A 13,240-nucleotide genomic window follows, 5' to 3' on the forward strand; every position below is an offset into this window, starting at 1 on the left:
GTATTTATGTGTATTTTTTGCCAGTGCTGGTTTAGTATGTCTATGTGAGGCTGGAGGTGTGGTGCAAGTGTTAACATTCTCCTCATGACTGCCTGTTCCAGTCTTGGTTGGAGAGAGCTTAGCCTCCAATTTAGCTATATAATTGCATCTCTCGCATATGTTAATGTTTTGTGGTAGGAGGAGAGGGTTGTCTGTGTACATGAGGCAGTAGTAACATTGCCTCAGTATACCTTGGTTCACCAGCTAGACTGGAGAGTATACCTGAAATTGCCGTTTCATCATACCTGAATAGTAGGGTGAGCTGCTTAGTCACTTGGTTGGTGAGAGGTGAATAATGAGCCTTGCCCTGCTGGGCAATTGAGTGTCGGGGTATATTAGTGCTTGCTATTAGGTCTGACCAAGTGCTGGACTGTAGGATGCTTTTTAAGTGCTTAGGTTGAGAGTTAGACTACTTTCAAGGGAAAAACTGAAGAAGAGTCTTGGTGGAGCCGGGAATAATTTAGCCCTAGCTAACTGGCGCTACCCAAAACCGTGCAAACACGGTTTTTACAGCAGGGAAATGAAAAAGATAAAAATTACCCCAAAATGGCCTATAAACTACTAACTTCTGGGCTGGAACCACTCCTCCTTTGATTGCTCAAAGCTCCCTCTCTCACAGGTGAACATAGAAACCTCCTTCTATCCAAGTAAGGTATGGGCAACTCAGAAACTTGTAACACAGCCCTGAATTCAGCACTAGCCTGAAAACTGGACTATACTAGCTTAGAAAGGTGGGAAACAAGGAAATTCTTTTTTTCTAAAAGATAAGGCAAAAACAGTAAAAAAAATACACTTAAAACAACTTTAAACAACTACAAACCGTAGAAAATACACTTAAAACAGCTTTAGATGACTACAAGCAATCAGAAAAGGCTTTTAAACAAATTACCCAATTAATCAGTAAAAAAATCTCAAAACTGATCTGTGTTCATGTAGTCTTCAATGAGACAAATTCTAACTACACACTCCTGCCACTGGGGTGCAGGGGAACCTTCTCAAAAAAAAAGAAGGCCTGGATTAGTGCCCAAGTTATACAAACAAAGCTAGATTCAGCATGCCTGAATCTATTTTATGCAACAGCAAACAAGGCACACCAATTTCAGTAAGAAACAGTACAAATATGCAGGCACTATAAGCCTCTAACCAGAAATTCCCAGCTCAGAAGGGGAGAGTCCAGCCTCTCCTCCCAAAAGAGTGCAGACCGCAAACCTTCTTAATGTAAAGTGACTGGCCTGAAGCCCAAGTATTTAAACCAGAACTAATATACTTTTAGAATAACAGACACTGAGCCTTCAATCAGCAATTCCCAACTTAGAAGGATGTAAGCTACTTGTCCTGCCACGACAATGCAGACCACAAACATTCTTAATGTAAAACAACTAGTCTGAAGCCCAAGTGCTTAAACCAAAAGGCTTAGAATGATAGCTACACTTTAATCAGGTTACTACCAAGTAGTGTATATATGCCACATAAGCTCAGTCTCGCATGACTAACAATGGGGCTGTATAAAAAGGGTCATGACTGCAGACCTTGGCTATGCTAGGCCATCCTTATAGATCCACAATAGTTTTGTCGGGTCTTTCTTCAGGCTACCTCAGCAAGGTGCATTGACAATGACATCCATCTCCAGGAACCATTAACTTTTGGGTACAACCTCTGTTCTACCTCCCAATACATCAGTTCAAAAAAAAATTTCATGACTTCACTTGATTCAGGCTTCAGCTTTTTACACAAACCAGATAATAAGTTTTCCATTATTCTAGCTAAAACAATCAAAGGCATTACTAAATTAATGTGAAAATTTCAAAGGCATTAGTCACATTAAAAGGCTTAGTCATCATATTCCAAACATATGACATCTCAATATACACTCACACACACACACACACACACACACACACACACACACACACACACACACACACACACACACACACACACACACACACACACACACACACACACACACATACATATTTAGATAGATATAGGTTGATACACATACACAAGTATTTTCCAAAAGCTAGACAAAAAAACACAAGGTAAAATCAAGGACAGTAATCGCTCACCAGCAGCAGCTAGGAAGTAATACAGTCCGGTTTACTGCACATGCAAAGACCTAGCAAGCTCCAGAACAGTGAAACCTACTTCTTCAGACTGCAGTCTCAAAACAACTGAAAGGACAACTACCTACACTAGCCATGCAATTACTTTTAAATGGATGACCCTCTTCCTGCAGCCTTGTTTATTTATTTATTTATTTATTTTATTTTACATTTGTTTACTGAGATAGACCGACTGGATACATGTCCATTTTCAGTGGAGGCCAGGGAGAAAAGCTCCAATAGACAATATTATACAGATTACACAACAAGTTAGATAACATTAGAAAATATAAGACAATGTGTTTTGTACAATGGTTTAGTAATGTCTCCAATAGGGACTCACAATTCTCATGGTCTGACACAGTTAAAAGCAAAAAGACATCAGATTGGAAACAGAGCTTGGTTAAGTGATTAATGTTATGATATTTACAGATATGATTTCAGCTTATAACTTAATCTAGGTTGGTACATTGGCAAAGCCAGTTCACTTTGAAATATTGTTTGAGGCTCTTTTTGAAGAGACGTATGGAGGATTGAAGGGTTTTATAGTTTGGCAACTAATTCCAGATTTTGCCAACAAAGTTGGCAAACAGGGATTCACCAGCAGAGTTATTAACTTTGTGGGTTAGGACTAGTAGTTTGTTGGCTGATCGTAGGGATCTCAAGTTGCTATAGGGCTTAATAATATTTATAAGTGAGGGGGTATCCTAAGGGTGATATAGAATTTTGTGTGCTATTAAGAGTTGATTGAATTGAATTAAGCTGGGCAGTTTTAGCACTCTAGTTGTTTCAGGTTCTGGCAGTGATGGGTTCTATAGGTGGAGCCAGTGGCAAATCTGGCAATACGGTTATAGCTATGGGAGAGCTTACACAGTTCAGATTTGTTGAGGTTTGAGAGTACAGGTGAGGCATATGTAAGAGAAGAGAGTAGGTGAGACCAGGCAATTGCAGCTCTAGCCAGTGGGGTTAAAATTGTCTTGCTTCTATACAGTGATCCAAGCTTCTTATTGATGGCCTGTATGGTTTTGGTGACCTGTAGGTCAAATTTAAGATTATTATCTATGATAACCCCTAGAAGCTTGGCATGGGTATCTGGGGAGATAGTGATACCATTGTTAGATTTGACAGAGAATGTGAGTGTGGTGGATCTACTAATGGGGTTGAATAGTAGAAGTTTAGTTGTATTGGGGTTCAGCAGTAGGCGTTGGTTGGCGAGCCAGTTTTCAATAGTGATAAACGTATTTTGGGTTAAGATTTGCAGTTCAGATGGGGAAGTGGCAGAGCAGATCAGAGTGGAATCATCTGCATACTGAATGCAGGTAGCTTTAGGGATAGCAGTGTGAAGGTTATTGATGAAAATAGAGAAGAGTAGTGGACCTAGTATGGACCCTTAAGGGACACCAAGTGTGAGACATAGCTGGCTGGACAGTTTTCCCTGCCATAATACCGCCTGTTATCTGTCTACCAGTCAGGTAGGACTGGAATCATTGGATTGCATGCTTATTGAGGGAAACTGACTTTAGAGAAAGAATGAGAAGTTCATGGTTGATGATGTCAAAGGCTTTTGATAGAGCAAGAAAGAGGGCAAAGGATAGCCTATTGTTATTCCTGTTTTGGTTTATGGCATTAGTAAAGGAAAGGCGGGCCAAGGTGGTGCTATGGTGAGGCCTGAAACCATGCTAGTAGTTGGATAGTAAGTTATTCTGTGCAATGTATTGCATTCGTTGCTTGTGTACACATTTCTCCATTATTTTGGCTAGTGGGGAAAGAATGGCAATGGGTCTGTAGTTGGATAGTTCTGTAGAACTTCCACCTTTATGGAGTGGGATGATGTGGGATATTTTCCAGAGGGAGGGGATGGTGCTTTCGGATAAGGTTCTGTTGATCAGGATAGATATGGGATATGCAATGACATCTGCAGCTATTTGTAGGTACTCTGCAGGGAGGAGGTCAGCAGAGAGGGTGGTAGGTATTAGTTTTTTTTTATAAGTGTTTTGATTAAACTAGTAGATATGGGTTGGAAACTAAATTGGGGATGATTAGTGGGTAGATTAGAGGTGGCGTTTAAGTTTGTGGGGGTTAGTTGATTTGCCAGGGATTGGACTGTTTCAGTGAAAAAGTTATTATAAGTGCCAGCTATGGTCTCTGGAGAACTATGGGTGTGGTTAGCTGGGGTTGGGGTAGTAGAATGACCTGGATGAAGAAGTTGATTTAAGCCTGCCCAGAACTTTTGAGGGTTGTTTTGGTGTTTTTGTAGGAGATTTTGGTGGAAGCTTTTTTTTATCTAGTAAAATAGATTTTTTTGTTTCATTCCTGAGTTGGCGATATTTTAAATGGTCAAGTGGGGCTTTAGTTGATCTCCAGCTGGCACAGGCTCTGTTTCTAGTTTTGATTTTTGATTTGGTATCTTTTGTGAGCCATGGTGCTGTGTTTGATCTAGAGTTTATTGTACGTGCCGGAGCATGGGAATCAAGGATACTTAGAAATTTAGTGTTAAAGTAAGCTATGGCCTCTTCTAATGGTAGCTTTTTAGTTTTGACCAGTCAACTGCTTTTAGTTCATTTAGAAAAATAACAGGGTCAAAGTTTTTCCTGTTTCTAAGTGTTTTATATTTGGTCTGGTAGGTGTTTCCTGCCTTATGTTTTATGATATAGGTTATTACATGGTCACTAAGGTCATCAGGGAGAGTCCCAGCTGTGTACAGTTGAGGTTGGTTGATGACTAGTATCCAGTCTAGGATACTTTCCCTGTTGGTGGGTTTGTTTGTCCTAGTGGGAGAGGTTATGGTCTGTTTAAACCCAGATAAGTTTATAGGGGTGATGGGGGGTTCAGAGGAGCAGGAGTACCAATCGGTATTGAAGTCGCCATGAACTATGGTTTCTTGGGGATAGGTAGTGGATAACCAGTAAAGGATATCATCTAGGGTATTTATGTTGTTACCTGGTGGAATGTATGCACAGATGATGTTCAAGCATTTGTTATGGTTAATCTGTAGTTTGGTTATGAGGAGTTCTGCATTATTGAATTGGGGTGGTTGAATGGTTTCTCTATTAACAGAGTATTTTTGTAAAGGACTGCTATCCCACCTCCTTTTTTGTGGTGCGGTCTAGTCGGTGTATGTTATAGTCTGGAGGTAGTATCTCATTATCAGTAGTATTTGGTTTTAGCCAGGTTTCCATGAGATACATAATGTCTGGGGAGTGGGTTGCTAGGAGGGCATGTAGGTATTGGGAATTTTATTGTTAATACTTCTAATACTTAGGTGAAATGCTAGGAGGGAACTAGTGGGAGTAGAAAGGGGTAGCTTGACTGTGGGGGTTGTGGTAGGGGAGTGAAGGTTATTGGGTGTGGGTGGGCCAGGGTTGGGATGAATGTCCAAGTATTATAAGGTTACAGTGACAGATACTCTAAGCTTTAGAATTTTGTTGATGAGTTTTGCAGTGGTGCAGTGGTTAACATTGTCACCTCACAGCAAGAGGTTCTTCGGTTCGATTCTCGGCTGGGGTGCCTTCTGTGTGGAGTTTGCATGTTCTCCCTGTGTTCGCGTGGGTTTCCTCCGGGTACTCCGGTTTCCTCCCACATTCCAAAGACATGCATCTGGAGCATTTCTCCCCGGGCCTCCGCTGAAAACAGGCTCTGTGGAACCTAGTCGGACATTCCCGGTCAACAAATGTTAAATAAATAAATAAATAAAATAAAATAAAAATATAGTCTTTGTCTTTAGGATTGTGTTTTGTGGTTTTACAAGGGTGATATTTTGTTGGGGATGATAGATTGGGTGTGTGGAGCATGGTAAAGTGTGTGGTCTCATGTGAGAAGTTGTGGGTGGCTGTTTGACCATTTTGGTAGAGAATACCATGGTCAAGTTTTTGGTCATAGGCAGTAAGGTGGTAAAATAGAAATAGTAGAGGCAGTAAGGTAATTAGTATTTTTTTACTTGTTTGCATTTTGCAAGAGGGGCTGGCCAATTATGATGGTTGACTGTGCTAGCAGGGTGTGGAAGAATGGAAGAGAAGGAAATGGGTCAAGGGGGAGGGATGTTTAGTGATGTATGAGGCACTGATTGGTACTTAGCATGAGGGGAGTAGCTAAATTTAGTTTAACTTTAGCAGTAGTGGGGTGGGTGGGAATTGGGGGCAGGAAGAGCAGCAGAGCAGGGCTAACAGTGACTCCAAGTATTTCCTTAGGCTTTGGCGGGGATAACACTGACTCCAAGTGTTTCCTTAGGCTTTGGTATGTATGGTTGTATGTTAAACTGACTTTTTGGGCTATATTTTTAAACTGTTTTTTGCACCAAATTATAGACTATGTTTAAGCTGCATTTTATATAATTGCAGGGTATTTTTTAGCTGCAGGGTATTGGTTTAGAGTATAATTTTTAGGGCTATGTGTGGGAGAGCAGAGTGAAATTCCAGTATTCAGGGTTTTATTTTAGGTTAAGAAATAATGATACAAGATTCTAGGGGCAAACCAGTTAATTTAAAAAACATGGAGGGAGCCAAATTACTATGGGGGGAGCCTAAAGGTGCCTTTAGACCCTGGTCAGCAGTATACAGTACATTGGATTTTAGTACAGTATAAGGTATTAACCTTATCCACTTGTAGGTCGGACTTCAGAAACTTGCTTATGGGTACAGTTTCTCAGGGTAGTGTCCTTTAGGCAGGAGATTCTTTTACTTAGATAGTTTGAGGGGGGTCTGCCTAAAAACAAAATATATTAGGAGTAAAAACCTTACTGGCACACATAACTAGTCACCAAGCAAGCAAGCATTTCCACATTCACTACAACTATAAGTTATATGGTAATCAGCAGCTCCGTAAAGCTACAAACACAGTATTTGCTTCTTTTTAAATGCATGGGTCTGCAAACAGGATACAATTCTAGAGTTGATTTTACTTTATATAGTATCACTTACTTTATACAGTACCATTAACAACACACTATAATGCAAGTAATATTTTTGCAAGCCTGTGTACAAAACCATTTCCTTATCTGATAATGTACTGTTAATATAAGGTACAGGACAACAGCTAACTGCTTTGTTTCTCTTGTAAAACAACCCTGTGTATATACATAAGTGAACAAGTAGCTAAATCAGACTAGGAACAGGCATACAGTAAGCGGCTTGGATATCAGCTATCTATATCCACAAACAGCACAGATTTCAGTAAAGCAGTTCTTTTCACACAACCTCAGTTACACTTGCAATAAAAATCACATAGAGCTTAATTACAGTGCCTTAGTTAGTACAAAATGTTTTCTAACATGCCTAGAATACTCTAAATATAGTCCGAGTACATTTTAAACTGTTTTTAGCATATTTGATTAAATTCAGAGACTTAGCATGTTTTTAAAGCAGGTTTCAGAGAAAATAACATACCGGGATATAAAAGCAGGCTGCCGACTGGGTCAGAAAGCACCGGATATTTTAAAATGGTGGTTTCTGGAGCTGTATTAGAAACCTCGCATACATAGTGAAACGGGGAGGAGTTAAGGGGCCAACACTGACTCCAAGTGCTTCCTTAGGCTTTTGGTTTTAAAATGAGTAAAACAAAAAACACCAAGGCCACAACAGGAGAGACCACAGGAGAAGAAAAGTGTTAGCATATTCTTCCTTTAATCACCGCTTTCGTCCACAAGACTTCCTCAGAACAGTACAAGATACTCATTGCCAAAAAACATGTAAATATATCATTTCTAACTGCAAGCAATTAAAACAATCAATTAAATAATTAAATGTTAATAAACAACACAATCTCAAAAATGTGCACAGCTAAATATAAATACAAAGCCTGGCTTAAAAGAAAAATGAGCCTGATATTCTAAAAACCCTTTCTATTTATACATAACCTTGTTTTACTAGTTTTATTCTGAATTGTTTTAATAGTTTTATTCTGGGTTGTTTTACTAGTTTTATTCAGGATTGTTTTACTAGTTTTATTCCGGACACCTTGCAAGTTTGTTGGTTACTTGTTTAAAATGAGCCAGAGACAGCCTGCATTCCCCTTATTTGCTGACTACAATTGTCAATTCTATTTATGGTTGCCTGCCAGGATAATAAAATACTTTCCTCATGTTCTCACAACCTCTACAGCAGTCCTTAGCTCTACACAAAGCTATCTAATAATCCTGGGCTTTTTGCTCAATTTTATTCAAATGAATCATAGGAAGACAATGAGATGAAAAATGCCACTCTGTGTGCATATCACTGGGTTTACTTTTAATTAATTTTTAAGAAAAGAAACACTCAGTTACTTAGAAATAGATAAATAAATAGTGCCAATGACCCATACTATGCATACACAGCTGGTGGGCAGTTCAAGTATAGAAAGGAATTTATTTGTAGTGTCCATCACTTAACACTTTTTTCCTTTGCTAAAATTAAATATGTGCCTTTAATGATTGTTACATTTAGCACATAAGCTAAATAAAACAAGTTAGCCGTTTTGCACATGACAAAACTTTTTTCCCCACTTGAATTGTACACGCTATCAGAATTAAATCTTGTGGGGGGTCCCATGAGTGCTTTTCCACTTGGAAAAGATAACTCTCCAACAGAAATGCCTGCCATACAACTAATACAATGTGTTATTCATACCACAAACGAGTCAGACAAGTCATAAAATTATTTCAGAACTCAAGTAAACTTCAAGTGTCCAACACTGGTGTTCATTAATTACGTACAGCAAATTTGATATCAATTTCAGATATTCTGCAGGGTCAGAGAGATAAAGTTACACCTGTATTAGTTGCAAACTCCTCCCAGCTCCACGTATAACTGAGTCATTCATCGGGTCTACTTTATGTGCTTGAAAGCTGAAAAACCCGAATCCAAATAGTGCGACACATAAAGAGCGAACTGCGAATATGTCGAACAAACGAAACCGCAAAAGTGGAAATATCAAATTTGCATAGTTGGCCTATCTGCGATATACCTCCGTAAGGTAAGTGTGCAACAGTTACAGACCTTAGGGTTAGGGAAAGGTAAAGGTAAGTGCATTGGTAGGTAGTGTATGTAAGGTTTTGTTTAGGTAATGTATGTAAGGTTTAGTGTAAGGTTTTGTTAAGTGTATGTGTGTGGAATATTTAGTTTGTTTGGGTATAGCTCCGTAGGAGAAGTGTGCGGTAGTTACGGACCTTAGGGTTAGGGAGGGGTTAAGGATAGTGCATAGATTGTTGTGTATGTGGGGTTTAGTGTAGGGTTAGCAGTATGGTTTTGGTGCTTTAATTTAGGGTTAGAAGTAGGGATTTGGTTAGTGTATGTATGTGTTTTTTTTATTGTGTTTGAGTAGGTAGTGTGTTGCGGGTGGTGGGTTGGCTGACTATGATGGTTTGAGGTTTTAAATTTCGTGCTTTAGTACGTTCAACATATTCGCGGTTCGCTGTTTATGTGTCGGACTATTTGGATTCGGGTTTTTTGTGTTTCAAGCGCATAAAGTAGACACCATTCATTAAGTGGTCACTCCATCTTCTTTCAACATTCTGCCTTCCTGGTCAGCTTACAACTGCTGAGAAATTAATGCGCATCACAAAAATTATGCAAATAACTCAAAACAGTGCACAAGATCATTTATTCTTACAAATTCTAAATATAATATTATATTATAATATATAATATAATAATATAATATAATATATATAATATAATATATAATCTAAATATTATAAAAATGGATTCTTTTTTTAACAATCTGTCTCTCCTCAGGCTTGAATTGTGTGAAATAGAAGGAAATATGAGAGACTGATTTTAACCCTGGGCACAGTGTTTTCCTCCATCCTATATTGTGACATAACAGGTAATACACCCAATATCTACAGTACTCTGCAAGAGTCCATTGTGAATGTGCATAGTAAAACACAAAGTATATGGCTAATAATTAATAAATATTATTTAGTAAAGAAGGACTCAACAAGCTAGTACTCAGAAAATGAATGGGTAAGAAAAAATATCCCAGCTGCTAACTTTATTTGGTTAACTTACACTATTTTTTCTGAATGCACCCTTTGCTGTTTTCTATATTACTCAAATCCTGGACAACAAGAAAGGACTGAATTAGAACATGGCAAATATAGCCTTGTAAAAAAGACAGTCACGGAAGCTAAAATTCACATTATAAAAGCATTAGTTACATAAGCATATTTTCCAATCAATTGTCCAAGAGCAACAAAGACATTTTGAACAGAGATGAATGAAGTGTTAGGAAAATAAGGGGGATTTAGAACAACTTAAAGACTTCTGATGACACAGTACTTTACTGTACAGACTGTTCAGTGTTTCCTTCTTGCGGGAACCTTGATATTTTAAAACAATGTTCTGATATTTTTGCATTGCAGTAATGCAGTAATAAAGCAGGTCCATCAAACTGATGAGAATTACCTTTTGTAAATAAACTTGCTGCCAATCGATGCCTTTGAAAAAAGGATGTTCTTTTACTTCCTGTGCTCTGAAAGAAAAAGAAAATTGGGCTACTATAATGTATTGCATACAGTCTGAATTATACCTGAAAGGAAAACACATAATGCCACCAACAAATAAAGGATATTACCAAGGTCATCAGCTGCAGTGACCAGAATAATGAAGCCTAGCTGCTCTGAGCTGAATGTGTAGCAGTTTGCAAGAAGAGATCATAATCTTAATTCATATAATACAACTTGATTATGCATTTATTCTTGGATAGAAGTAAGAAGACAAGAATAGGTCAGATGTATGTAGTGTTAAGCCAATCAATAAGACAACCAAAAAAGAAGCAGTTATAAAACAAAAGTATCACATTATAGATACTAATCTAGACTGTAATGCTTTCAGATTGGTTCACCACGACCATACAAAAATGCAAAGAGGTGAACTAAGGCGAGAGGGTTATTGTATTAAATTTTGTTGTAGGACAGGGACTGGTTATATGAGTAATAGCTAATAAAGTATCAGGTAACAGTCAGCTCCAGTGTCTGGGCACCAAAAACAGACTACCGGGGTTCTGCTTGTATGACCATTACAAACTGGAAGTGTCAATGATGGGGAAGACATCAGACCTTCCTAGACAATGAAAGAGGGAAGCCTTTACATGAGCAGATGGGGGAGACCATGGACTATCCTATAAGCAGTCCTCATCTCATATAGCAGCAGCATTTCATCCATTTACATGTGCTGTCTACGTATTCTATTACTAAGTCAGGTTTTCACATAGTCCTTTGGGGATAACAAAATCCACCATGCCATGCAAACCTCTGAGATGCTTTTCTGTTGTTTGTATTATGAACTCAGTAGCTGGAGCCATTGTGCTTGGCCAATATATGCCTCCCCCTAAGCAAAGGCAATGCCTAATAGGGAGTTCTGTTTAAGAAAAAAAAAACTGTGCAACCAGTATAAGCATTTCTGGCACTTGTGATGTATACCCATCTGATTCTGTGAATCCCCTAATCTGTAAACATTTGCATAGATACCATACCATCATTAAGAACAGAGAGACAGAATGCTGTAAATCAGATTGCTATCTACTGCATGCTGCTAAAACAACAGCTTGCGACATACCTTTCAACCTTTTAGCACAATAAATCTGGGCAAAACCAAAAATAATACTGGGACAAAGGCCCAAAGATAGGAACAAAATTTAAATAATCTCTTAGCAAGAGACAGAGAGAGAGAGCTGCTAGAATAACATATTTTTTATTAACAGGAAATTTCTGAAGGACACGAAATCCGAAATTCAAGTGTTCATATTTATTTAGTGGCTTCAATCTTGAATTATTTTCCAGAAAATCAGCACTTTTACGGGGAATAGACCAAAAACATGAGACAAAAATCTGGACATTCTGTGAAATTCTGGACAGTTACGGGGTAGGCATGGGATGTGTTGAAGACCCACATGCTTACAGAAGTGAATAGTTTGCTTCTGCATTTCCCTAACACTCTGCATACAAATTGCAACACATGATTACTCAATGTATGACATTTAAGTAGGTAAAAGCAGAGTGGGGCCTGCTTGTGGAAAATAACATATTTCTGCAAATGAGGTAGGAAGTAATAGTACATACCACCCCTCATTGGAGGCTGTAAGACCTGAATTAAGACTGTCCAACAGGACCAGGTGTGACTATATACCAGAAGCTTAACATGATTTTCAAGCGATAAAGTAGCTCATGTATTTTTTTTTTTTTGGTGGTAGATACAACATAAACTGGAAAAGAAAAACTCAAATATGCAATACAGTTGGAGCCTTTAATATTGCCTGAAGCTGATCATAAGTCCATACCACTGATGCAATGACACGTTATCCTAGTAAATTGTGATTACAAAATACAAGAGAGAGATATTCACCTGATCTTTTCAGATTCCTGCTGGCAGTGCTTACATCAACATTTTTGTTTTTTATATTAATCTTGTGTAGACTGTGACACCCTTGCCCTGGCCCAGCAATCAAGGACCCTCAATGCTCATCACTAACACCAGTGAGGGGCGTCTCATATAGGAAAAAAGGATAACAAATACACACAGTAAAGTGCAATTTCCCTTAAGAGCACACAGAGATCACAGTCAGTCCAGGGGTGGTCGCTCCCTTGCTCTCCAGATTCCCAATAAGACTCCCCACTGGCACAGCTATAGGGTCCAGATCTCAGCCTAGCTGGGCAAGCTAAAACCTCCAGCACCCTCTCTGTCCAACCAGTGCTTCATGTCCCTGCCCAAGTAGCTCACACACACACACACACACACACACACACACACACACACACACACACACACACACACACACACACACACATGCACTTTGAGATAAGTTTATACAATCACACAGACACTCTTGGGAAAGGCTGGCACAGGTTCTCCAGCTGTGACCCTTTTACCCTGACTCTATGGTAGAAATCACTGCCACCACCCAGCTAATAATTATCAGCTACCCAAAGGCCCTTAAAAGGGTGTCCACTTATTACTGTACAATATTATTATCCAATTGGTAGTATAACTAAACAGTCAAAGCTTATCCGAATGACTTGGTACAGGATCACTATATACATGCAATGTACTCTTACAGCTTAACTTATCTCTGGACAAAACAGCCACAGTTGAAAGGTTTTAAAATAATTAATAATAAATAATTAA

General features: G+C 38.7%; 1 protein-coding gene across 1 annotated transcript in view; it reads right to left on the minus strand.

The window, feature by feature from the left end:
- Positions 1-13,240, minus strand: part of GRK3 (G protein-coupled receptor kinase 3) — a 2,112,642-nt gene that overhangs the window by 326,859 nt on the left and 1,772,543 nt on the right. The window contains exon 16 of the mRNA XM_044068485.1: positions 10,523-10,589. Coding sequence (XP_043924420.1) covers positions 10,523-10,589 — 67 coding nt within the window. The remainder of the gene's footprint in view (positions 1-10,522; positions 10,590-13,240) is intronic.

This window comes from Protopterus annectens, chromosome 4.part0, assembly GCF_019279795.1.
Source record: "Protopterus annectens isolate FY-2018-M chromosome 4.part0, PAN1.0, whole genome shotgun sequence".
In the NCBI taxonomy this organism is placed as follows: Eukaryota; Metazoa; Chordata; order Ceratodontiformes; family Protopteridae; genus Protopterus; species Protopterus annectens.